General features: G+C 43.4%; 1 protein-coding gene across 2 annotated transcripts in view; it reads left to right on the top strand.

Moving 5' to 3' along the window:
* SREK1 (splicing regulatory glutamic acid and lysine rich protein 1) overlaps window positions 1–27453 on the top strand; it is a 323133-nt gene that overhangs the window by 235211 nt on the left and 60469 nt on the right. For both annotated transcript variants that reach the window (XM_029575998.1, XM_029575991.1), the window contains exon 9: window positions 8838–8984. In XM_029575998.1, coding sequence (XP_029431858.1) covers window positions 8838–8984 — 147 coding nt within the window. The remainder of the gene's footprint in view (window positions 1–8837; window positions 8985–27453) is intronic.

The following is a 27453-nucleotide window of genomic DNA, read 5'->3' as shown; positions in this document are numbered from 1 at the left end:
TTTGTGTTTTTTCATATTGCTCTAAATTCTAGCCAAGGCACCCCCAATTAATAGAAAGTTTCCTGTCTTGCTGCCATTCAAAATGGATCTAGTCTCTTTATGTATTGCAAGAGGAATTCTGAGCTGAATTTTAAAATGTTTTCATTAGTTTCCTAAAATAGCAGCTTCCCACAAAATACTAACATTTTATTTATTTTTGGAATTCTGTGTTTAGACAGCGTATGTAATGCAGTTTACTGTGTTGATTTGTATGAAACAAGCTTTTTGTCAGTTTCATAAACTCTGTAGCTCATGCATGTTATACATAGTATACAACTTTATTATCAGGTAGAAATACTATTGTTTGCTTTCTTTTGTAGGGAAAGTACTATCTGTATAGATTTTACATATTCTGCTCCTTAACTCAGTAGGAGTTGCAAACAGGTTTAATTTTTTTTTTCTGGGGTTGTTCTTTAAAGTTCAGTTTTTCTTAAGGTTTGGAAGCAACATCCTTGCAATCATCCCTTTCTCCTTACTGGTGCCAGAATATATTTCAAGAAAAGCTTCTGTCAATGATGATAGGGTGCTTTTTTATTGATGAAGCATTGCTAGTGCTAGGAATTACTGTACCATTAGCTTGTGTTTCCTCTTGCTAATGCTGGTCCTCTGCCACATCATATACCTCTAGCTACTGTTCCTTAATCATTCTTGCTATATTCGATGCTGCCTTGGCACCTCCAGCCCCACAGTGGGAGAACTGAGAGGAGAGGATCAGTAAGTTTTGCTTGGGAACATGGAGAAATAAACTGTTGGGGTATATTATTTAGTATGTTTGTGTGTTTGTGCTTTTAATAGTCAGTAAGGCAGCTATTAAGCAGAAGCTAGTGTGTTTGTATTTCCCAAACCTCCCATTCCTCTCCCAACCACCCTGAGCTCATCTTTTAATTTATAGGCAGGTACCACTTTCACACTAAAAAAAAATAAATAAATTCAGCCTTTTAAAGTCACAAATTCCCCTCACCTTATAGAGAGTTTGATCATTCCCCTGTAGGCCACTACCAGACATATAGTGAATTCACTAATACATTTAAAGGATGCTAATTAGACACATTCCTACTCCCATAGCAACCTAAAACTTAACTAGGAACTCAACAAATTTGAGATGAAGGCAGCAGTCTAGCAGCAAGGGGGGGGGGGGGGCCCTCCCAGTCTTTTGCATCGAGTTCACATGAATGATTTTTTTATCCACCAGTGAGAAGTTGTACGTGCTCTTCCAATGCAAAGAGGTCCTGTCTCTCAGAGAACGAGTCCAATCTCTGGAGGCTAGAGTGGCAGAGCTGAGGCAGACAGAGGTATATAGATGAGACCTTCAGGGACATAGTAACCAAGTCCCAACTTCAGACTGGCAGCCCTGGTGCTGCCTTGGAAGAAGAAGGTCTCATGATCGGAAAGCATCAACCTGGTGCAGCAGGAAAGGATCCTGTAGCAAGGACCTGCTCTCCAGGTGGTGCATTGTCCTTTCACACCAAGGATGTGTCTCCCAGGGCTACTGCCCAGGAGGGAAGGGGTTAGGTTGGCCGTCATAGTTGGTGATTTGATTATTAGGAATGTAGACAACCGAGTGGCTGGTAGGCATGAGGATCGCCTGGTAACATGCCTACCTGGTGCGAGGGTGGCGGATCTCACGCATCATCTAGATAGGATTTTAGACAGAGTGCTGGGGAGAAGCCGGCTGTCGTGGTACATGTGGGCACCAACGACATAGGAAAATGTGGGAGGGAGGTTCTGGAAGCCAAATTTAGGCTCTTAGGTAGAAAGCTGAAATCCAGAACCTCCAGGGTAGCATTCTCTGAAATGCTTCCTGTTCCAGAGGCAGGCAGAGCTCCGGAGTCTCAATGTGTGGATGAGAAGATAGTGCAAGGAAAAGGGATTCAGTTGTGTATGGAACTGGGGAACCTTTTGGGGAAGGGGGGAGTCTTTTCCGAAGGGATGGGCTCCACCTTAACCATGATGGAACCAGACTGCTGGAGCTAACCTTTAAAAAAGAGAGAGAGCAGCTTTTAAACTAGAACAAAGGGGAAAGCTGACAGTCGTTCAGCAGCTCATGGTTCGGAGGGAGGTATTTTCAAAGGATACTAATGATGCGTTAAAATTAGATGGACCCAAAAAGCAAGAAGGGAGGTGATCTATGAAAGCTGTTATGGTGTAAACAAGAGATAGATGCCAAATGTCCTTTAAAAGTGTTTATTACAGTAGAGACATATAAAAATGCCAGACTCTGGCCGAGTTACTCCACTCAAGTGGTTGCCTCAGGGGCTTGCTGTTCAGAACTCAAACATAAATTGTTCATACATCAGTCTAATCTGAAGTACATTAATGGTTGGTGAAGCATCCACAGTGGGTGCATATCATTTATGCCCTGTCCAGATGTACTGTCTCCACTCTTACAAATATTTATGAACAATTTATGTTTGAGTTCTGAACAGCAAGCACCTGAGGCAGCCACTTGAGGAGTGGCGTAACTCAGCAGAGTCGGGCATTTTTTCACGTCTCCACTGCGTTAAAATTAGGGCATCCCAACTGTGAGGTTCCAATAATAAGAAAAGTAGTCCAAGTGCCTGTAACTAAAAACTCTACTGAGCTAAAAAAATTCAATTTATCTCTCAATTAAAAAGCAGAATGAAAATACAAACAAAAAACACACTTTGAAATGTTTGTATGCTAATACCAGAAGTCTAAGAAGTAAGATGGGAGAATTAGAATGTATAGCAGTGAATGATGACAGACTTAATTGTCATCTCAGAGGATAACCAATGGGACAGTGCTATACTGGGGTACAAATTATATCTTAATGATAGAGAGCAGCATCCAGGAGGTGGTGTGGTGCTTTATGTCCAGGATGCCATAGAGTCCAGGATAAAGACTCTATCAAATCTTTATGGGTAGAATTCCCTTGTGTGTTGGGGAAGGGTATAGTGATAGGAGTATACTACCGACCACCTGGCCAAGATGGTGAGACGGACAGTGAAATGCTAAGAGAAATAGGAAAGCTAACCAAATTGGTAGTGCAGTAATAAAGTGGCGATTTCAATTACCCCAATATTGACTGGATAAATGTATCATCTGGACTTGCTAGAGAGATAAAGTTCCTGGATAGAATAAATGACAGTTTTATGGAGCAATTGGTTCAGGAACCGATGAGAGAGGGAACAATTTTAGATTTAATTCTCAGTGGAGCACAGAATTTGGTGAGAGAGGTAACTGTGGTGGGGCCGCTTGGCAATGTGATCATAATATGATCAAATTTGAATTAATGACTGCATGGGGGACAGTAAGCAAATCCATGGCTCTAGTGCTAAACTTTCAAAAGGGAAACTTTTGATAAAATGAGAAAAATATTTAGAAAAAAACTGAAAGGAGCAACTACAAAGGTAAAAAGTGTGCAAGAGGCATGGACATTGTTTAAAAAAACCCCAAAAAACATCCTAGAAGCACAGTCTAGATGTATTCCACACATTAAGGAAGGTGGAAGGAAGGCAAAACGATTACCGGCATGGTTTAAAAAATGAGGTGAAAGAGGCTATTTTATCCTAAAGATCTTCATTCAAAAATTGGAAGGATCCAACAGAAGAAAATAAGATAAAGCATAAGAGATGGCAAATGAAATGTAAGACATTGATAAGACAGGCTAAGAGAGAATTTGAAAAGAAGCTGGCCGTAGAGGCAAAAACTCACAGTACAAACGTTTTAAAATATATCGGAAGCAGAAAGTCTGCAAGGGAGTCAGTTGGACCATTAGATGATCGAGGGGTTAAAGGGGCACTTAGAGAAGATAAGGCCATCGTGGAAAGATTAAACTATTTCTTTCCTTCGGTTTTTACTGCAGAGGATGTTGGGGAGATCCCCTTTCCGGAGAAGGTTTTCATGGGTAATGATTCAGATGGACTGAACCAGATGTGGTAGGCCTGATTGACAAACTGAAGAGTAGAAAATCACCGGGACCGGATGGTATACATCCCAGGGTTCTGAAGGAACTCAAAAATGAAATTTCAGATCTATTAGTAAAAATTTGTAACCTATCATTAAAATCATCCATTGTACTTGAAGACTGGAGGGTGGCTAATGTAACCCCAGTATTTCAAAAGGGCTCCAGGGGCGTTCTGGGAAACTACAGACCAGTTAACTTGACTTCAGTGCCAGGAAATAGTGGAAAGTGTTCTAAATATCAAAATCACAGAACATATAGAAAGACATGGTCTAATAGAACAAAGTCAGCATGGCTTTACCCAAGGAAAGTCTTGCCTAACAAATATCCCTCACTTTTTTTTGAATGGGTTAATAAACATGTAGATAAAGGTGAACCAGTAGATGTAGTGTATTTGGATTTTCAGAAGGCATTTGACAAAGTTCCTCATGAGAGGCTTCTAGGAAAAGTAAAAAGTCATGGGATAGGTGGCAATGTCCTTTCGTGGATTGCAAACTGGCTAAAAGACAGGAAACAGAGAGTAGGATTAAATGGACAATTTTCTCAGTGGAAGGGAGTGGACAGTGGAGTGCCTCAGGGATCTGTACTGGGACCCGTGCTTTTCAATATATTTATAAATGATCTGGAAAGGAATACGACAAGTGAGGTAAACAAATGTTCAGATAATACAAAATTATTCTGAGTAGCTAAATCACAAGCGGAGTGTGATAAATTGCAGGAAGACCTTGTGAGATTGGAAAATTGGGCATCCAAATGGCAGATGAAATTTAATGTGGATAAGTGCAAGGTGATCCATATAGGGAAAAATAATCCATGCTATAGTTGCACAATGTTAGGTTCCATATTAGGAGCTACCACCCAAGAAAGAGATCTAGGCGTCATAGTGGATGATACATTGAAATCTTTGGTTCAGTATGCTGTGGCAGTCAAAAAACCAAACAGAATGTTGGGAATTATTAGAAAGGGAATGGTAAATAAAACGGAAAATGTCATAATGCATCCATCGCTCCATGGTGAAACCGCACCTTTAATACTGTGTATAATTCTGGTCGCCACATCTCAAAAAAGATATATTTGCAATAGAGAAGGTACAGAGAAGGATGACCAAAATGATAAAGGGGATGGAACAGCTCCCCTATGAAGAAAGACTAAAGAGGTTAGGACTGTTCAGCTTGGAGAAGAGACAGCTGAGGGGGGATATGATAGAGGTGTTTAAAATCATGAGAGGTCTAGAATGGGTAAAAGTGAATCTGTTATTTACTCTTTTGGAAAATTGGACTAGGGGGTTCTCCATGAAGTTACATGTGGCTCATTTAAAACTAATTGGAGAAAGTTCTTTTTCACTCAATGCACAATGAAACTCTGGAATTTTTTGCCATAGGATGTGGTTAATGCATGTTCTTATGTTTCCCTCCAGCTGATGCCCTTCTGATCCCCTCACTCTATCCCTAGTTGCTGCACCCCTCCCCTCCCCATGCTGCCTCCCTTTGGTCTGCAGTCAGTGAAGCCACTGCTTGAGATTTCCCCTCCCCATCAACTTTATGCTACTGCTACCACTGTTTTGGCTCCACTTACCTCATGTCATTGTCATGATTCAGTTCTTTCTCCTAGGACAAGCAAGATTGTAGTCCTCACATATGGGTGACATTATCAGATGGAGCCTGGCACGGAAAACTTCTGTCAAGGTTTCTAGAACTTTGACTGATCCACTGAGCATGCACGGCCACTTGGGGACCCCTTCAGGTTTTCTTTCCGCGGTGCTGTTACCTCGTGGTTTGTGTAGCTCTGCTCTGTTTTTTTTTTCAGAGTTCTCTACTGCTTTTTGCAGTTTTTTTTTCCTTCGCATCTGTGCCAGGGTCCCTCTTCCTTGTTCCCCCTTCCCCGTTAGAGCGGCGCGGTAATTTTTTTTTTTTTTTTTTTTTGCATTTTCTTTGTGGTCGGTTCCAGGGGTTTTTGGGGTCTGTATCCACCCTCATGGGTTCATTCTCCCCATCAGGAAATACTACTGTCCGATCTTTCTACCCTCATACAGGCCAGGGCAGTCTATCCTGTTCCTCTTCGACAGCAAGGGACAGATTTTTACTCTCGATTATTTCCTGATCCCCAAGAGGACTGGGGGGACTCCATCCCATCCTGGATCTGAGAGTTTTAAATCATTTCCTCAAACAAGAGAAGTTCAAAATACTCTCCCTCAGCACTCTGATACCCCTCTTATGTTAGCATATGCATCAAGGATGCATATGCTAACATCGAGATCTCCCACAGTCACCGGAGATATCTCTGCTTTCTAATAGGCACCAGGCATTTTCAATACAGGGTCCTGTATCCAATGCAGGGTTAGAGGCAGGTGGCAGGCAAGGCAAAGTCCAGTATCCAAAGCAGAAATCAAAGCAAGGCAGGAGACACACCAAGCTGGACCTATTGCAAGACACTGGCAATCCTTCAGAAGCCTCCTTATATAGTCCTGGGTGAGGAAGTGGTTCCTGGGATCCTGGAACCTACTTCCTGTTGCTGCTCGGGGAGGAGCCAAGCGCCTGTGTCAGGTTGGGGCTAAAGCTGCCCCTGCGGGAGCCATGCTGCTGGCTCCCTGCTGCCTTAGCCGATGATGAGGACCACACAGAGAGTACCGAAGAGACCCGCCACTGCCGGTCGGTGGGGTCAACCCCCACCGATTGCAACAGAAGGCGGCAAGCAGAGGAACCGAGGAACGGGTAAATGATCGGGACAGGTGGCAAGCAAGACAGAATCCAGGGACGAACTGAGGTCAGAATTCAGGCGAGCAGTCAGAGGAGCGGAGCAGGGAACCAGGAACAGGAGGCAAGGCAGGACCAGGAACACCCGGACGGTGAGCACTCTGTTTGTTGGTCTACCTGAATAGGGTATTAGGAGCCTAAGTTTTCAAGCGCCTATTGCAAGCACAGCTAGGCGCACAGTTCTCGAACGCCTGTTGGAATATATTGAGAACTCTATGGCGCCGGTAGCAAAGGAGTCTAAGTGCCTTACCCTTTGTGCTGTTTGCCATATTCGAGTCTCAGCCTGGTGTCCCCTCTAACTTGGGTCAGCACTGGATTTTGCTAATTCCGCTGTTCCCAGCATGATGCAAGAATGGAAAAAGCTGTCAGAGGTTTTGCCTAAATTTGGGACTCTCCTAACTGGCTCGTCAGTGGGGGAAGGTAGTTCAGTGGGTGCTGGATCAACATCCCCTGATTTTGGAATGAATCCCTCTGCTTTTTCTTGGGTGGAATTTTTTCAAGGGCTACAGTCCTTTCTTCAGGCATAGTCGACTGCCCTGGTTAATCTTAATAGATCAGGATAGCAAGCTGCGGATTCCTGAGCAGCGTTGAAGGATGTACAAAATAGAATTATAAAGGCCATCCTTAAACAGACCTTATGTTTGACAAAATGTTTTGTTTGGAAGAGTTATTATGCTATGTGCCCACTTTGTTTCATCTGGTCCTGGATGGTTTGCTATCATTGTTGAAACCATGAATTTTACTTTATATCAGAAACTTCTCGAAGAGAATGTCAGGCCATCTGTCCATGAGCTAAAACTGGGCCATACATCAAGTCAATGACCCTAAGCTATCAAGTACATTTACTACAGAATAGATAAAGAAGAAGAAATCTTATGTTTTGGATTGGCTGAGTCAAAGTCCCCATCTTAACCCTATTGAAGTGTTGTGGTAAGACTTGAAGTGAGCTTTTCTTGCAAGAAAGCCCTCAAATGTCAGAGTTGAAACAGTTGGTAAGGCAGAATGGTCAGAATTCCCCAAAGCGAAATGCAAGAGATAGATCAACAGTAACTGGAAATATTTAGTTGAAGTTATTGCTGCTCAAGGAGGAGCCACCAGTTACTGAATGAAGGTTCACATACCTTTTCACACAAGGAGGCTTACTGTTGAATCTTTTTGTTGAATAAATCAAAATATATCCTTTTATAATTATTATTAATATTAGCATTTAATCGTTTACTGCTGAGGCTCTTAGCGATTTACAACTAGATGTTTGTAATAAAATTTAAAAAAGGCATAAGTTGGGCTTAATAAAAAAATAAATGCAATAAATCCAGAAACATATTAATAACTAAAGATCAAAACATAAAATAAAACCTAAAAGGAACTAACCCAGTCCTTGCTGGAATAATAAGAACAGTAAAATATAGGTAGGTTAAAAAAAAAAAAGTATCTGCAGTTCAAACAATCATGCTTAAGTACTAAAAGCTTGCTTAAATAAGCAAGTTTTAAGCATTGCCCTAACAATGCTTTGTACAAACAGTCGAACATAATAATTTGGGCATTTTATTCCATATTGGTGGTTCAGCAAGAAAAGAACACTCACGAGTTTCCTCTAAGCATGCCACAATCTACTTTGAGATGATCTAAGCTGTCTTGATTTCAGCATATCATATACCCATAAAATTGAATCCAGTTTATGCAAAGAACGAACCAATACGTTGTTCATATGTTTGAATTGGCATCCAATATAGCATATGTAAGATATGTGTAAAATATCATCTTGTTTTGCCAGAATTTAAGCATGCTACAGTATTCATCAGTAACTGTAATGCCTTATCTGCTGTGCATGGACTCTTACATACACAGCATTACAATAATCAACCAAAGGCAGAATCATGTTCAAGCGTGCATAATGTATTCAGTGGGATTATCTTTATCTTATCAGGATTTAGATTAGGATTTAATCATGTTTTGATTATAAATTGTGCTAAGCTACAGACCATCCTAGGGGGTTCACAGAGTTTCCTTACCACTGTATTTAGTGTCATGGAAGCGCATGTATGTGCATTCATAAGTATGAAAGGGAAAAGACTGTACACAGACTATGGCATAATGGGGAATCTGATATTTTTCCACAGCGATAAGAAGAAAGACAAAGAAAATAAAGTGAAAGTCAAAGAGAGAGAGCGATCCAAAGAGAGAGATGATAAAAGGACTAAAGAAAAGAGGTCAAGAACACCCTCTAAAAGCCACTCTGCTCCCAAGAGGTCTCGCAGCATGAGCAGGTCAAATTTTGGATATTTTTAACTGAATATTTCATTAATGCTGAATTATGTTAAGAATAATGCATCTTTCTATGGAGGGAAATTGTATATGCACAATCAAATAAGAGAGCTAAATACAATTAACAAAACCTGTAAATATTGGTAAAAATTATTTTAATTTAAGTTCAAGTAGTTTCATTTTGATTTTATGCAGCTTTTGGTAGTTAACCGATAAAGGTGTTCATAGTGCTATAAATGTTTGCAATACATAATTATCATTTTATGGTCTCTTTATTAAATGAAAAATTGAAACTAAAACAAATTTTCTCTGAAATCTACTGTTTGTCTTCCATGATAAAGGCATAAATTTCTATTTACTTTTGCTGTATCAGTAACAGACTACAAATACATTTACAGTATTTTCTTATCAGAACTATTGAAGTGTAAAAACATATGTCCTTCATTGACAGACAGGCATGAATTAGTCATGCATGAGTGGTGATATCAGTGCTGTCATGCACCCAGCTCTCAAAGCTCAATAAAGCTTTACTAAGCATACGCGGGAGTTCTGCACACACATGCTTTCTTGTGAAATTCCCAGTCTTTCTTTGTCCAAGTTATCGCACATATACTTCCCAGTCTCTTGAAATTTTTCTAACTTTTTGGGGGTTCGGGCCTCTATTCTACCCTATTGCTTAAAAATACTTTCATTGCTGTCTTGGCAGCTTCTCTTATGATGTGTCCTGTATGAAGGATAACCTGCTTGGGAACAAAGTTAGAGATGGTGGCTCTGATTAAGGAGCATCAGGCTACCCTACAATCATTGTCACTGCACTGTGGAGCCAACTGATTCCCACCAGTGCAAGTACATTTTACAAGCAATCATTCTTGCAAAGATGTCCTTTTACTTCTTTGCAGCAACTTCACATTCTGCCCTCTACAGCAGCAGCAGCTTCCTGCTTGGAAGCCTAAGCTGGATGCCAGTCTTTGGCTCTGAAGCCCACCTCCTCTGGTAAAGGGAAAGGTCCAGTCCTTCCTCTCAGAATGACACTAGGTCACCAAGGACCAGTGGGTTCTGAAATTTGTAGAATATGGCTACTCTTTGTGCTTCTCTCCACCTCCTCCGACACAAGGGATTTCAATTCAGTGCCATTTCAATATGTCCAGCTGCAGTTGGAAGTAGTCACTTCTCCTGGAGAAGACTGTCAAATCTTTACTTTCCCAGGAGTGTGGCCAGGGATTCTATTCACTGTATATCCTATGCGAAGCCTATGCACAACTCGGATGACCTTTTGGAACATTTCAGGCATCGTTGCTAGCTGAACCCCTTCACTAGCAAACCGCCCTGAGGACAGTCAAGCCATCAAATTGTTGTTCCTGCAAAACGCTAGCCCAGTTATCTCCTTTTTATCCCCATTTAGTTGGATCCTAGTTTTGCTCTCCCTGTTCAATGTAATGCATCCTTTTGCAACGGTTATTGTTAGAATGTAAACCGAGGTGATTTGTAACTTGTTACATGAATATCGGTATATAAAAGTGCCAAATAAATAAATAAATATCCTAATCTCCAAAGAAATCAGGAGGATTGGGGCCTATACTTGATTTGTGAAGGCTGAACAAACTGCTTATTTGGGAGAAGTTCAAGATGAACTTCATTTCATTCAACTGAGGAATAGGATATCTGCTTTAGATCTAAAGGAGGCTTATGTGCATATCCTTATTTATATAAACCACAACAAGTGCAGAAAGTATTGCTTAGTCCAAGTATCTTCTGATTCATACTTTATTGTATCTTTACATCATTCATATTTAAGCAGCAACTCCACTGTTTAGAACTACATCAAATCGGGTCCCTGACACGGACCCGTGTTTCGCTGTAGCTGCGTCGGGAGGGACATGGAATTCAAAACAAATCTGTAAATAAACATTCAATAAGGACTAGGTGAAAATAGGCAATTAGACCGATAACATAAGAACTTACTAAAATCTAAAGGCACAGACATATCCGTATTTTCCTCGGTAATCTTTTTGCAGGGAGTGCATAGTAAAATGGAGTTCCGGGGTTTTAAAGCCATTGAAAATGGCGCCAAACAATTACACCAATCAGATCACAGGAATCAAGAACCAATCAAAAGGAGGCCTTAAGGTCTAAGTAAACAAATGCCATTCCAGTTCTTTATTAATGACCACCCACTGAAAGTTCCTCAGATTCATGGTGAAGGACACATACTACCAATACAAAGTGCTCCCTTTGGCCTCTAAGTGGCCCCAAGGGTGTTCACAAAATTCCTGCAGGTGGTGGCGGTGCAACTTCATCAGCAGGGAATCTGAACAATTGGTTGGTGATGGGCCAATCCCCATTAGGGATTCTAGAGTCTCTCAAGAAGACCATGCAGCTTCTCTAGTTCCTGGGTTTCCTGGTCAAATCTAGTTCTGATTCATTGGATCCAGTTCATAGAAAATTGGCTAGTCTCTCTTCAGGAGAGAGTTTCTCCCAGCTGAAAGGGCCTCTTTACTGAAGAGTCTTGTGAGGTCTCTCCTTCAGCAGTACCGAGCATTAGCAAGGTTAGTCTTTGTCTTCCTCAGATACATGTCTGCCATGGTTCATGTGATTCCTCTGACTTGTATATGTGAGGACTTCAGTGAGACCTTCAGAATCAATGGCATCAACTCTGTAAGCCTTTATCCCACCACATCTTGGTGACCCTCCCAGAATGAGATCATCTCTTCGGTGGTGGATGGAGCCAGATGTTCTAAAATGTCTCAAGCTATGGGTTTCACGGCATCAAGTGATTGTCTGCTGACATCTCCACTGAGGGGAGCAGGTACATACTAGTGTACCATGGACACAAGGGATGTGGTCTCCAGTAGAGAGTCATCTCAGATCAACTACCTAGAACTTGAGCCATTTACTATGTTCTGAGAGCTCTCTCACCTTTGCAAATAGAATGTTTAAAACCACTAGCCATAGAGGCTTTTTTTATTAAATGTTATAAAATATAAATCTTAAGTCAAATAAAGTACCTTATGTAGAGGCAACATGCTACACAAGACACCAGCATAAATCCCTCTCAAATGATTTTACTGATGACAAAGCATTATATATAGGTCTATATTCAGACACAGTCTGGATAGCAAAGATAGCCAGATAAATTTATCCTTCTCACTTTGGAGGCATATTCAATAGTGCAGCCGCAAAATTGAATACAGCCGGCTAACTTAAGTAGTTAGCCAGTTAACTTTAGGACGGTTCTTTGACCTGCCCAGACTTAGCCAGCTAAGTTAATAGCTAACTCTGAATATTGAAGTTAGCCAGCTAACTCATCTCCTCCCAGTTATGCCTCCAGAAAGTTCCTCACTTGGGTGGCTAAATTCTAGCTGCCTAACTTATTAGCCAGCTAGAATTTAGCCAGGTAAAGGCTGAATATTGCCGGGTAAGCCATTTAGATATACAACTGTAAATTCTATGAAAAGTTATGTATTTCCAATCTCTAAGCTAGGTTACATAATTGTCAACATTTCTATGATTGTCTTTCTATTATAAACAATCTGAATGACCATAAGGTAATTTAATTCTTGTCTCGCATGTAAACTTTTTCTTAGAATTTTCCAGCATTAGCAACCCTGTGTGTTCTAAGAATATTTTCTATAATCTTAGATGGAATGTCAGTTGACCTCGTCGTTCTAGATATGTTTCTATAATCTTAGATGAAATGTAAACTAACCTCATATCAGTTCAAATTGTTCTACAGCCTTGTAGGTCAGCATCTTTATTTTATTTTATTTATTTAACAGTTTTATATACCGAAGTTCTGGTAACAGAGTTACTAATCATTTCGGTTTATATTACAACAATTGAATTGACAGTATATAGCATAATGTCTTACAATGAACAAGGTAAATTGAACTCGGAAAAAATAAATAATAACTTAAATGAACAAGGAGAGTATAATTTAAATACAATATATTTTGAGGAAAAGTGAACATAATTGCTGGTACTGATTTTGTTGAGACGGAAGTCGGCGGTCATGGAGATTCAAAGCTTGGTTATTGGGATTAAGAGAATGCGTGGTTGAACAACCAGGTCTTGAGTCTCTTTTTAAAGGTGGGTGTCGATTGTTCAATTCTAAGGTCAGGAAGGGAGTGAGTTCCAAAGTTTAGGGCCAGCGGTGGAAAGAGCTCTTCTACTTAGTGATGTTTTGAGCGGATGGGCCCTTAGCATGCCTCTCTGGGCTAATCTCGTCGGACGGGAGGTGATGTGAAGCTGTAAAGGGATGGTGAGGTCAATTGGAGTGGAGTTATTGATGACTTTGTGGATTATTGATTTTTTATCTTTATGTAGCTTATAGTGCCTGTCTGTCTAGGTAAACAAGTACAGGGTTGTAGCACAAATGTCATGCATGATGTTATATACTTGCTAGCAATTATAAAGGTAGCTGCTTATGAAAAATCAAAAATTTAGGAGAACAGGAATAATGACTTCTTGTGTGACATGTCAAAATGTGTTTCACTGAGACTAAGGGCCTATGAGACTTCAATGTTCTACATAAACCATGTATGTGCAGACTCTTATGCTCTCTGCCAGGAGGCCATCCAGATCTGGTTATGGATATATAGTCACAATGCCCATATCCAGGCAACTTTTCTTCCGAGAATCCAGAATATGTTGGCAGACCGCCTTAGTGGTCTATTATAACAACATGAGCAGTACTTGGATCAAAGAGTAGTGGACAAATTATTCAGTCGCTGAGGAAAGCTGATAATCAACCTGTTCACCTCCAAAAGAAACAGGTTGAAGTGTTCTTCATGCATTGAACAAGCACAGATCAACTTCTGGAACATAGGTCTCCTTTATGCATATCCACTGATTCCTCTAATTACTAGGACTATTTAGAAGGTCCTATGGGACAAGGCAAGAATGATCCTTGTACCAGCCTGGCTGTAGAAAGTGTGGTTTTCAGATCTAGTCTATCAGTGCAGTCTCCAACTTTGTTGGGGATATCTCCAACACTTATCACAAAGGAGGAAGGCAGGCTCTGCCATCCGATTTTGGCATCCCTGGTCCTCATGGCATAAATTTTGAATGCACAGTAGTCTCCTCTTAGTCCCTTCTGAAGGAAGTGGAGAATGTACTGATTTCAGTTAGAAACCCTCCAACTAGGATGTCCTACAATTTTAAGGGGAAGAGTTTCTCAACTAGATGGGAGACCAGCCATCTGGATCCCTTCTATGGTCCAAGGGATTTGCTTCAGTATTTATTTTTCCTTTCGTCCTCTGGCCTTAGCACCTGTTCATTCAAAGTTCATTTCAGCGCCATTGTGGTATATCAGCGGCAGGTGGAATCTGTTCCAATCTGTCTCCATCCTTTGGTATCTAAATTCATGAAAGGTTTGTGTTACGTCAGGCCTCCAGTCAGCAATCTTCTGGCCTTGGCACTTCGGTGTAGTACTAGCCCAACTCATGAAACCTCCTTTCGAACCTCTAGAGCCAGTTGAGTTATTTCTTACTTGGAAAATGGTGTTCTTTGTATCTGTCACTTCAGCTCAAAGAATGAATTGTAATGAATTGTAAGCTGTGGTTGCCTACTACCTACAGTTCACAACAGGGTGCTTCAGCACACTCGCCCTAAGTTCCTTCCAAAGGTGGTGTCTGAGGTTCATATTAACCAAATTATTGTGCTGCCTTCTTTCCGAGACCGCATCTGCACAGAGGAGAAAGGGCTCTCGACTCCTTGGATTGTAAGAGCCCTAGCATATTTGAGAAGATCACAGCCTTGTCAAGTTTCTTAGCTGTTTGTATCCTTTGATCGCAATAGATTGGGAATGGTAGTAGCCAAGTGAACTTTGTCCAGTTGGCTGTGGACTATATCATGCTCTGTTATGTGCTGGCTGATTTACAGGTTACAGGCTCTAAGGCACATCAAGTGAGAGCCAGGGTCTCTTCAGAGGCTCATCTCAAGGCCACTTCCATTGAAGATATCTGCAAAGTTGCTAGTTGGTCATCTTTGTATATCTTCATGTCAAATTACTGTCTGGACAGCAAGTCCCAAGGTGACAGTAACTTTGGGCAAGCAGTTGTGTGTAGCCTCTTCTCCAAGAAGGTCACTCTCCACCTGGTGGGTCCGGGTTGTTTTTAAGTGCTTCCACAATACAATTCTGAGCTTGGGACTTCCCACTCATTGTGGCTGATTCATGCCTGCTTGTTAACAGAGAAAGAAAGTTTGCTTCTCTGACGACAAGCAGAATGGCAGTCCTCACACATGGGTGACATCGGATGGAGCCCAGTACATAAAACTTATTTCAAAGTTTCTAGAACTTTGACTGAGCCTCATTGAGCATGCTAAGCATGCATTATATCACAAGTCCAGGCTGGGTCCATTCAGTCTCCTCTTTTCTGTGGAGCCTGTTGCAGTAGGGTGGGAGCCTCACTTTGCCAACTTTTGGCCTATTTTTCAATTTTTAGGGGGGTTTTTTGTGATTCTTTTTCACTGCCTTGCGCAGTCGACGCGGGGTTCTCTTGTTAGTGTCCTACATAAGTTTTTCGATTGTTTATTGGTAAGTTTACTTTCATTGTCCTTACCACACAGAGCAGAGGTGCACTCTGTGCCCAATGGCCCCTCCATCAATTTCGATGTCTTGTCCCTTTTATTTCGTGACGACATGTTCACATCGGGTTTTATGTGGTGCCCAAGTGTGCGAGGACCATGTCTATGACAGACCCACATGATAGATATGTCCTCTGCCTTGGGGGGAGGGGGTTGCAGCAAGTGTGCCAAGATGACCCCAAAGCATAAGGTCCAGCTCAATAAGATGGAGTGCCTCTTCGGGCTGCCAAAGACCAATCCAATCACATCAGCATTGAGGGTCTTTGGAGCTGCACTGATGAACATCAACATCGGTAAGACTGTCCGCTCCAACAGGGTCGTCAGCTGATGGAGAAGCCAGAGACCGGCCATAGTCTGGTTTGTTGTCCTCGACCTCGGGACTGAGGAAGGACCGTGCCTAGCTTTGAGGGAAACTGAAGAAGCATCAGCATCAGTCCCCGTTTAGGCACAGTGTCTGGCATGGGGATGCAGCAGCACATACTGTTATGCCCCCAAAGCCATCCCTTAGAGAGGAGCGCCAGTCCTCCATTGATGCCAGAGTTGTGCCATGGACTCCATTGGCCCTGATGCCAACCACTGATCCTCCTCTCTGTTCTGAAGAGCACCTGGTTACACTTCCTGTGTCCCAGACTGCTTTGGCATCAGCGATGTTCGAGGAGGAATTGGAGAGATGCATGCAGCTGGCCCTCGAGAAGGTGATGCACGTCCTCTGCATTGCAGCACCGATGACACCGGCACAGTCCTCGAGCCACTGTTAGAATCCCTGCATGGACTTATCAGCATGTTACTTACCCAGCCAGTGTCTGTTCCTAGGGCACCGCTGCCACCTTCTGCCAATCCAATTGATATTGACAGGTCCTCAGAGGAGGAAGCTCCCCCTAGACCGGTAAAGGCACTGGAGTCTGCAGCCCCACTTCTAGTTCCATCGGTGCCTCCACCACTGGTCAAATGTCGAGTGCCCAGGACCCTATCCCCGGTTGATGATAGTAGAAATGAGGGCATATATGATCCTTGGGAGTATGACTTATCCATGGTCTCTGACTATACTTCTTATGGTCTCTCCTCAGATGCATCTCCTCCAGAGGAGTGAAGGAAGTCCCTATCCGAGGACCTCTCCGTGACAGATTTTGTCTGGTTGATGGCAGAATCCATCCCCTTTCAGTTAATGAGTGAAGAGGATACCAGGCACAAAATGCTCAATATCCTCCTGTTTGTGGAGCCTCTCAAGGAATTTGTGGCAGTCCCAATACTAAAGCTGTTTTATGGTGTTACTTTTGAGAATGTGGGAACACCCCCCTCACAGAGCCTCCCATGAACAGGAAGGCGGACGTGGTCTATCTGGTCCAGAAGACTCTCGCATTTGACAAGGGTCAGCTGCTCCACCAATTGGTTGTAGTCGAAACTGCTCTCAAGAAGCCCAAGTGTTCTCTGACCCATTCCTCAGTGTCCCCAGGGAAGGATCACGGCGATGGTCGTTCTTGGGAGAAAGGTGTTCAGTGCCTTATGCTCATTGTCTGCAAAGCTGCCTACCAGCTCTACATGTGCCAATATATACGGGACATGTGGAAGCTGGTGCAGGATATTGCTGAGCAATTGCCTCAGCAGCAGCAAGACACACTCTTGTCGCTGGTGCATAAGGGCCTAATATGCAGAAAACCTAGACCTAAAATGTTTTGAAATGGCTTTGAGGGTTTCTGCAGCAGGAATTAGCACTCACAGGCTTGCATGGCTGCGTACCTTGGATCTCAGACTAGAGATGCAGGAGCGATTCACTGACGTGCCATGCACTGGAGAGAATCTCTTTGGAAATAAGGTTAAGGACGCGGTAGCACAACCTTTCAGCAGCTCTTCACCAGCACTCCAGAACCGCCCACTTCATGCAGGAGGTCAGGGCCAAGCAAGTCGTCCTTCTGATCAAGGAGGTACTATCCTCTGCCCTCTCACTTCCATCAATACCAGGACTCTTATGGCCGTCTCGGGCAGTAAAGAGCCCTGAAGCCCAGCCTGACACCTTAGTCAACTCCAAGGATGGGGTTTTGTCTGGATCATAGGTAGTGTAGCCCAGTCGTCTGTACCTGGGGCGATGGATCTGCCATTCAGAGGAAGGCTGCGGTTCTTTGTGAACTGATGGCCCAGTGTAACCTCAGACTAGTGGGTTCTGTTCATCGTCCATGAAGGGTACCAGTTGACTTACTGGATGCTCCACCCAATTCCTCTGAGCTTGTTTTGGGGCTCGGTAGCGTATCAGGTGATACTAATAACTGAGCTCTCCTCCTTAACGGCCGGGGCAGTCAAACCCGTTCCACCAGAGCAAAAAGGGCAGGTATTTTACTCCAAGTACTTCCTGATACCAAAGAAAACAGGAGGACTCCGTCCCATCCTAGACCATTCCATCCTAGACCTAAGGGCCTTGAACAAATTCATTAAAAATGAAAAGTTCAAGATTGCTTCTCTGGGCACCTTGATCCCCATCTTGCAAAATGGGGACTAGCTATGTTCCCTGGATCTAAAAGTAGCGTACACATACATCAATATCTTCCCAATTCCCCGGATATATCTTAGATTCATGGTGGGAAAACAGCACTTCCAGTAATTCATGCTGCCATTTGGGCTCGCATAAGCCCCATGTGTCTTTATAAAATGTCTGGCTATAGTGGCAGCGCACTTTTGCAGACAAGGAGCTTGCATCTTCCCATTTCTGGACGATTAGCTAGTCAAGAGCACCTCTTGGGCAGGGGTCGATGGGTCCATTTGCTTAACCATCTCGATGTTGGAGACCCTAGGTTAGTCTCCAACACCCGGATGGAGACCACCCTGCTAGAAACGGTTCAGGCCCTGTGACATTAACCTGATGACCATTGCTGCAGGGATTCAACAGAGCCAGCAGGTGTCAGCTTGGCACATGTTGAGGATGTTGGGTCATATGGATGTGGCAGTTCATGTCATTCCCTTGGCACATTTACACATGTGAAAGACCCAATGGTCCCTAAGATCGCAGTAGGTCAGGCCATGCAGAACTTCCAGGTTCACATTCGACTCGCCTCATCTCTTCAGGACTCTGTCTTAGTGGCGAGTAATTTCAAATCTGGAACAGGGGATTTCCTTTCAAAGTCCTTCTCCCCAAATTGTTCTCACCACTAATGTGGCCACCCTGGGTTGGGGAGTTCAGGTAGATGGGCTCAGTACTCAGGGTCTGTGTTCTGCTCAGGAATATCTTTATCAAATCAATTTCCTAGAGTTCCAGGCAATCAGGTATGCATTATGGGTTTTCAGAGATCGGCTGTCCAACAAAGTTGTCCTGATCCAAACCGAAAACCAAATGGCAATATGGTATGTCAGAAAGCAGGAAGATAAAGGATCGTAACTCCAATGCCAGGAAGCAGTTGAGATTTTGGTCCTATCCTGCAGGATGGTGCTCAGGGCTATGTACCTGGCTGGAGCGGAGAACATGATAGCAGATACTGTCATGCCTTAGACCCTATGAAGGTTCTCTGGACCAAGGGGGTCATGAATCAGATCTTCCACTTATGGGGAAGCCCGGATGTGGATCTGTTTTCTGCACCTTCAACAAGAACATTCCTCAGTTCTGCTCTCTGTATAGGACACATGGAAAACCAGCCTCCGATACCCTCACCTGCCATTGGGGCGAGGGTATCCTCCAGCTCCACTGGTAGTGAAAATTCTCTTGAAGCTTTGCAAGGACAAAGGGACTATGATCCTCATATCCCTTCTTGGCCAAGACAGGGCCTGTTTTCCACTCCTGCAGGAGGTGTCCATCTAGAAACTGATCAGTCTGTGGACTTCTGCAGATCTCATCACATAGGATCGAGGCAGGTTGTGACATCCCAACCTCCAGGCCCTGTTGCTCAATGCCTGGATGTTGAGAGTTTAATATTACAACAGCTCAATCTCTTGGAAGATGCGTCTCAGATTCTAGTGGCTCCAGAAATTCTTCCACTGGAAAGTCCTGTGGGCTGAAGTGGAGGAGGTTTTCCATGTGGTGTGAGCAGAAGGTCCTAGATCCATTCTCCTGCTGTTATGCGTGCCGCCCGCAGTAGCCCCGCAGCGTGGCCCTCTCACCTCTTCAGAAGGACTCCAGCTGCTGGCTCCTCTTCACTTGTGGTGGTGGGCCGCCAGTTCCGACCTCGGGTTGCCTCTGGCCCTGCCACATTGCCCAGGATGTCCCTGCTCGTCAGGCCTCTCCGCGTGACCCACAGAGAGATGCCGCCACCAGCGCCGCACCCTTCCTAGGTGCGCGCATCAGTGATTCTTTTAAAAGGGCCTGTGGCGGGAACCTGGCTGCGGACCCGGATGCTGACGTCAGACCCTTCAGCATATAAAAGCTCAGGCCTCGCTCCATAGCATTGCCTTTGGAACAGGTCTCCTCATACTCCGTGTACTCGTTGCTGTTCCTTGGATTGTGTCATCGTGTGTTCTTGTCTTCCTGTGGTTCCCAGTTCCTGTTCGTCTATGTGTTGGATTGGCTCCTTGGACTTGACCTTCGCCACGCCTGTCCACTCTTCAGCTTCTCTCCAGCCCCGGACCTCTGCATTGCCTGACCACGCCTGTCTTCTCCGCGCCTTGACCACTGCCTTGCCTGACTAAATTTGCCTGCTCCATATCGTGACTATTGTTTGGACTGACTATACTTGCTTTCTCCATGCCCTGACCCTCGCTTTGTATGACTACGCTACAGACTCTCCTTCATCCAGAGTTCTTCGTTGCTTGCCACAACTACTATTCACAGCTGGCTCCGAATACAGCCTGTCAGTGATGCCTCTCCTCGCCTATCCTCTGGACGTGGACTTTCAAGGCTCAGGCCTTCCTTTGCTCGGGTGCCTTCAGTTCTCTATTGTTCCTTTGATACCTGAGCTCTTGTACCGAATCCAGTCCAGGATTGAACTACGCCATCTACTGACTGCTGTCTCTGGGCTGTACAGCTACTCATCTCTCGCTAACCTCGAGGCTCACCTAAGCCCCGGCACCCAAAGGCTCAACCCGAGGGGAACAAGGGCTGGTATAGGTGAAGCTCCAGCGGCCTCTAACTTCAGCCTACTCCACCTGCTGACGGTGAGGACCCGTAGGTCCTCGCCTACAGGTTGGGTCAACCCCACCTCAGCCCAAGGGTCCACCTTCGACGCAACACCTGCTCCACACAAAAACTTCTTGACTACCTTCTATATTTATTGGAAGATGGCTTGAAGACCAACTCCTTTAGAGTTCATCTAAGTGCAATTGGAGCGTACCACCATGGTGTAGATGGTACACCTTTCTCTGTACAGCCTATAGTTGTACATTTCATGCAGGGCCTGCTTCAGTTGAAGCCTCCCCTAAGGCCTCACGCTGTGTCTTAGGACCTTAATGTGGTATTAGCTCAGCTGATGAAAGCTCCCTTTGTCGCTGCACTCTTGTGAAGTGCAGATGACTTCCTGGAAGGTCATAATTTTTATGGTGTCTCTTCAGCATTCAGGGTCAACAAATTCCAGGCCTTGGTGACTTATCCATCTTACACTGTTTTTTCATGACAGGGCGATCTTATGTCTGCACCCTAAGTTCCTACCTGAGGTGATTACGAGCTTCCAACTTAACCAGTCCATTGTCCTGCCAACATTCTTTCCCAGGCCCTATTTGCACCAAGGCAAACAAACCCTGCACAGTTTGGACTGCAAAAGACCCTAAGCCGTCTATCTGGAGCGGACCGAAACCCCTTTTTGTTTCTTTTGACAGGAATAAGTTGGGCATCGCCATTGCCAAGCAGACGCTTTCCAATTGGCTAGCAGACTGCGTCTCTTTCTATTATACTAGGTGGGACTGCATCTTGGGGCCATGTTTTTCCTGACACTGAAGTCATGCTAACCGGTCTGTAGTTTCCCGGTTCGCCCCTGGAGCCCCTCTTTTTTTTTTTTTTTTTAATTTTTAATTTATTGCATTTTATTATATTTGCAAGCATCCACTTGTGACGATTTCTTAAGTGCAGAAAAGAAAAATTTGAGGATTAATGTGATAATTACAATAATTGTCATTTCTAAATATTGTTTACTGTACTTAATAAAATAAAGAAAAAACAGGAGAGCTTAGGAAAAGCGGAGCATACATCAATTAGGCAATATAAATACTAACTAAACGTAATGACAGCCTAAACAGATCCAACACTTATTTCTTACTTATCACTCAAACATTGGGTCTAACTAGGAGAGTTATGAGAATCCAGGAAAGACCTAAGCTGTAGAGGTTCCATAAACATATAATTATGATCCTAATAAAAAATACAACACTTACAGGGGAAACGCAACTTAAACCTTGCTCCCATCTGTAGCACTTCCCCCCTCATATTTAGAAATAATTTCCTTCTCAGCTGAGTTTGTTTTACCAAATCTGGATAGCACCATATTTTATGCCCAAAAAATAAAGCTTGGTTATTTCTAAAGTATTGTTTAAAGATGTTATTTTTGTTCGTTAGAAATGCAAAGGTGACTAATAATGGTCTCCGTTGCGCTATAACCATCTCTTGAGAGGATTCAAGTAAAGTTGACAAATCAGGCAATGTCTGTTCTTCAACATTTTCTCGATTTGCTTCATTCATATAAAGGTAATATGCCTTAGTTATCACAGGCTTTATTTCTTTCAGTATCTTCAGCACTGTGAAACATACAACTTAAACAGTTCTAATGGGGCAATATTCCTCAATACAGGAAAATTATGTGCTCTCATATTTTCAATTTTTTCCAATCTTTTGTTCACCTCATTTTCACTCAGAATAATCGTAGTCTGTACTTTTTCCATGTCAGTTATCCGGACTTCCATTCTTTCCATTTTTTGATTCTGTTGAGCTATTTCGTAGGCATTTTGATGATTTTTAACTGCTAGTAAGTCCCAGGGATTCGAGGGATTGAAGCGCTCCCCATATTGTGGAAAGAGATATTTCCGCTGTAGGTTGTATTATAAATTTTAACTTAGGAGATTCCTGATCCCCATTTCCAACTCCTCCACCCAATGCTGCCCTAGCGCCATTATCCAGGCCAGCCAAGTCAAGCCTTGCGGCAAAGTCCAGTCCCTCTCCTCCATTCCCCCCCCCCCCCCCCCCCCCCCCCCCCAGGACTGTACCTTCGTCTGCTGCTCCATGCTGGTAAGTCCTTCAGTTGTTGTACTCTGCCAAGCCGCTCCTACCCCATCCTGTGTTTCCTCCAGCAGGGTGGCGGCTTCCAACTGCCTCTGTATATCATCCCGGCCTGGAGGTGCTGATCTCATCGGTGATCCAGGGCTTAAAGATATTTTAGTCAGAGAGGACGGCTCTTGCTCCATGGCCTGCCCCTCAGCGACCAAGTCACCCGGTGTTAGTGATGGTACCGCCGGGAAGAAACTTCCTATATGGGGCTGAGATGTTTCCAGGGGTGTAGAGGTACTCAATACACCCCGTACCTGTGCTTTTCTTTTTAGTATGTGGCATGTTTGAAATCCAATAAAACAGGAAATGTCAGGAGGTTCTCTCCAGCGTGTCTGCTCAGGACGCCATCTTGAAAAGCTCTCCCGATGTGTCAGAGCCCTTTTTAAATATTGGGGTTACATTAGCCACCCTCCAGTCTTTAGGTACAATCAATGATTTTAATGATAGGTTACAAATTTTTACTAATAGGTCTGAAATTTCATTTTTGAGTTCCTTCAGTTTTAGCACAAGAGTTAACCCTGTTGCTGTCTTTGATTAGCCACGCCATATAAGGATTTAATGGGAACCTAGAAAGTCTGGAGTGCCCCACCATAGATTTAATGTGTTTATCACTTAGAAAGTCAGTCAAATAATATTGGGTTTACAATTGTTCTCATACTAATATTTTTACCCATCTTAGTTTTTGGTACAGAGGCAGGCCTTAATTGCTCAATTTTATTTTATTTTTTTCAGTTTAAAATATACAGCAATGTCACAAGCTTGTAAAGGGGCATTCTTAGCCATATTGGTGGCATTGATAAGAGCATAAGTTTATAGTTCCTTTATTAGTTGCAAAAGAGCTTTTAAGCAGTTGGTCCTCTGAAGAATCTTACTAGATTCTTTTCTGTTTCTTTGCCTAATTAATTTTTTGGGCATGTTTCAGGCAAATATTGTAAACCTGTTCACTAATATATCAAGCTGGCATGACAGAATACCTATGATTACGGAGTCAACATGAGTGGGGAAACATGTACAAAAAGAAGACTGACTTGCCCATGGGCCTTTGTATTGCCTACAGAGGAAAGAGATGCACACTAGAATAAATGCATGTGGTCAATTTGATCTCTTCTGGTGTTTATCTCTTCTCAGTGTACAATGTATGTCATCAGACAAAGTTTGCATCAGGCGCTTAATATAGAAATGCTTGGCTTGTGCTTACACAGAAAAGAATTGTTATGATTAAGGGGGCAAGAGTAGTATTCCAAGTCTGAATGTTCTAGGACTTTGTTACTGACTTTGTGTGACCTTGGACAAGTCATTTTATTTCACTATACGTCATGTTTTCCTCCTGTAATTGGTTAGTAGCAACTTGAATAACTTATCATGCAGAATCCCCATTTTATTCTCTTTCTAAGGAGAAATGTGTGTGAAGTTTTGACTGCTGCTCCTACTTAAATGTTAATACTGTTTCTCTAAGTAAATCAGTTATTTGGCTATCAGCCAGCATTTTAATGCATCTTAACATAAAAATAGAGACAAGCCCATCTAATCTTTGCTTTTCCTTTACACTCTGCTGTAAAGTAGACTGGGAAGGCTTTTTCCATTGATATGGGAAGACTCTTCACTTTGCTATCTGGGCATCATGCTCACCCACCCCTATGTGTGAAATATACAGATGTAATTTTATGGCTGCCTTGGAGCATGCCCAAAAACTGTTACAAAACTGGAGAGAGTTTCCCTTGTTCTTATTGGGATGGTGTGCTTTGGTTAAAATGGTGGTTTTGCCAAAAGTTCTTTACTGTCTTCAAATGTTATCACTTTGGATAAGTTATCAGATGTCACTAAATTTCATTCTTTACTCATATCGTATATCTGGGAAGGCAGAAAACCACAACTAAGCTACAGGACATTGTTTTGATAATTCTAAAGGGGGGCTTGCATTTTCTGATCTCTGCTTATATAATGTTGCTTGCTTATTTAGGTATATTCAGGAGTGGTCAGCAGTGGACACTGAACCCTGAATCAATTTAGTGAAAACTTATCTCTACTGATTTACTAACTTACTAACTTATTGCACTTGCCTAATAATAGGCTAAGGGGGTTAAGCTGCTCCAGCCTTTGGATGGCTGCTCTCTGGAAAACCTGGCATTGGTGGCGGAAAGCTATGAAGCACAGTATTGGCAGTTTACTGTTTAATTTTCAGGGGCAGTCTGGATTTTCCATTGGGGCTTTCCTCTGCAATTTTCAGGGATTGGGATGATAGGGGGTTATACTGTATGGGCCAGTTGGTTGACTCAGATACTGGTGTCCTGATTAAATTTCAACAGCTCCAAGATACTTGGTTGCTCCGTGTGGGACACTTTTTTTTTTTCTTATTTACAAGCAAGACTTTACAGTTTGGCCATGAGAAAGGAGGGGCTGGCATTGTCTACTGTTACGGGCGAGAGGACAGTTTTTTTTTTACATAATCCCCAAGTTCAACAAAGTCTCTGGATGGGTATGTTGAAAAATGGTTTGGTTGGCAACCATATACCCAAGCTGATGAGCGCATGGAGCGCCAACCTGGGGGAGAGCTGGGTGATAGAGAACTTTTCATGGCCTTTAAATCAATATATCCAGATGCTGGTGTCAGCTAATATGCGGGAGTGTACATCATTAGAGTGCTGGGTGCTCAAATGAAATTGTGGGACTCTGACTTGGCCATGCTGTTTGGGTGACGTCATCAACAGCTCTCTCGTGGATAATGTTACAGGAAGCAAAGCTTCGAATGGTGTTGCGCCTGCGTGGCTTTTCCCCTCCACTCCGTGCAGCAACACTGTGTATCCCAGTCTGCTGCCAGCCGGTCTAGGCGGTAGTAAGAGGAAAAAGTATGGATTGATGACCAGGTAGCCACCCAGCAAATGTCTTCTATTGGTACGCCTCGGAGATGAGCGATGAAGGATGCCGCAGCCCACACTTGGTGTGCTTTGGCTGAGCCCTGTAGCGGAGCATGGGTAGATTCATGGGCAGAAACGAATGCAGTCTGTAATCCAATTGGAGATTGTTCTCTTGGAGACTGCTGCACCCAGTGCATTCAGATTAAAAGACACAAGGAGCTGTGAAGAGCAGCGGTAAGGTTGAGTTCTTTGTTTGTAATAAGCTAGAGCTCTCTTAAAGTCCAAAGTGTGAAGCAGCACTTCCCTCTTGTTGCCATATGGCTTGGGAAGAAAGGTAGGCAGAGAAATAGCTTGATTGATGTAAAAAGCTGAGACCACTTTTGGGAGGAATTTGGGATGTGTCCTGAGTACCACTTTGTCAATGTAAAATTGTAGATAGGGCGAGAAGTGTACTAGGGCTTGAAGTTCACTTAATGAGCTGATGTGATTGCTATTAGGAAAGCTACCTTCCAAGTGAGATACTTCAAGGAGTGGAGTGAAGTGGCTTCATGAGCTTAGAGAGGACTATGTTCAGATCCCAAGGCACTGATGGTGTCTGAACTGGAGGACAAAGGTTGAGAAGGCCTTTCATGAATTGAGATACCAAGGGATGGGACGCCACGGAGGAGTTTCGATCTGTCGTGGTAGGCGGCTATAGCACTGGGATGAACTCTGATGGAAGAAAGGGCTAAACCAGATTCTGAGAGATGAAGCAGGTAGGCCAGGAGTTCATTCAGTGTGGAGGAAAATGGGGAGATGCTTCTCCATAGACGAGTCGTTCGCCTGCATGAATGCATCTCGGCGACGACCGGGCAGTGCAGTTTGTTCAGGCCGATGCTTGCAAGAGTCAGACAGCACTTTCGACTCAACTTTTAAGGGGGGGGGGCGCGATGTTCTGGTCTCGACTTAGGTTTTGAAGGTGCCGAAGCTACCTTTATACCTATTTTTTGCTTGGGTTTTGGTTTGGCCTGCAGCTCCAGTGAAGCAGAATGTCGAGGGACATCATGGGACTTGCTATCCGTCCCTGATGAAGATTGCGTTGTGTCATGGTGAAGGCTTGTAGGAGCCTGAATGACTTTTCTTTTTCATGGAGCCAGGCAATTTTTTCAGCCCATTGTCTTCTGGGCCTCAGGGACATTCAACCACAATCTTTGCATGCCACCTGGTTGTGATCTGGGCCCAGGCAAAGGTAAGAGTAGTTGTGGTGATCAGTGTCGGACATAATGTGTCCGCACTGACAGTACTTGAAATCCGGTTTTTTAGACATGACTGAGCACTGAAAAGTGCTTTTGGGGATCGCTGATGCAAAGAAATTAAGATGATGAGAAAACAAGAAGAAAAATGGCCCACACGAGGAGATTGAGAGGAGATGAAAAAAACACGTCCTTATCCAAGCATGGAGAAAATAGCACTGAGGAAACTGATGGCTTGCTCCGCGCGGGAAGAGCCACATAGGCACAACACCATTCAAAGCTTTGCTTCCTGTAACAACGTCCGCAAGAGCGTTGTTGAGGTCACCCAAACAGCATGGCTAATTCAGCCTGCTTATCAACAGAAAATTCTGCGATCAGCCAAACTATTTGCAGTGGAAAGAATTGATGCTGCAGATAGCTGGAATGGAACTTTTAAAGCAATGAACTGTACTCATGCCACGTCAATTGGCAGCAAACAAAGGTTATTTTCAGTTATGGTTCTTGGCGTGCAAGCATTTTGGACACATCATTTGTAGAGTCTATTTTTCTAGGCCATACAGATGTGTTTTTCCGCTTCATGCTATTGTAGTAAGTGTCTGTGTCTGGTTGGTTGATTTGTCTGTGTGTGTGTGTG

Source organism: Rhinatrema bivittatum, chromosome 1, assembly GCF_901001135.1.
Source record: "Rhinatrema bivittatum chromosome 1, aRhiBiv1.1, whole genome shotgun sequence".
Lineage (NCBI taxonomy): Eukaryota > Metazoa > Chordata > Amphibia > Gymnophiona > Rhinatrematidae > Rhinatrema > Rhinatrema bivittatum.
This window is presented reverse-complemented; position numbering and strand designations above follow the sequence as displayed.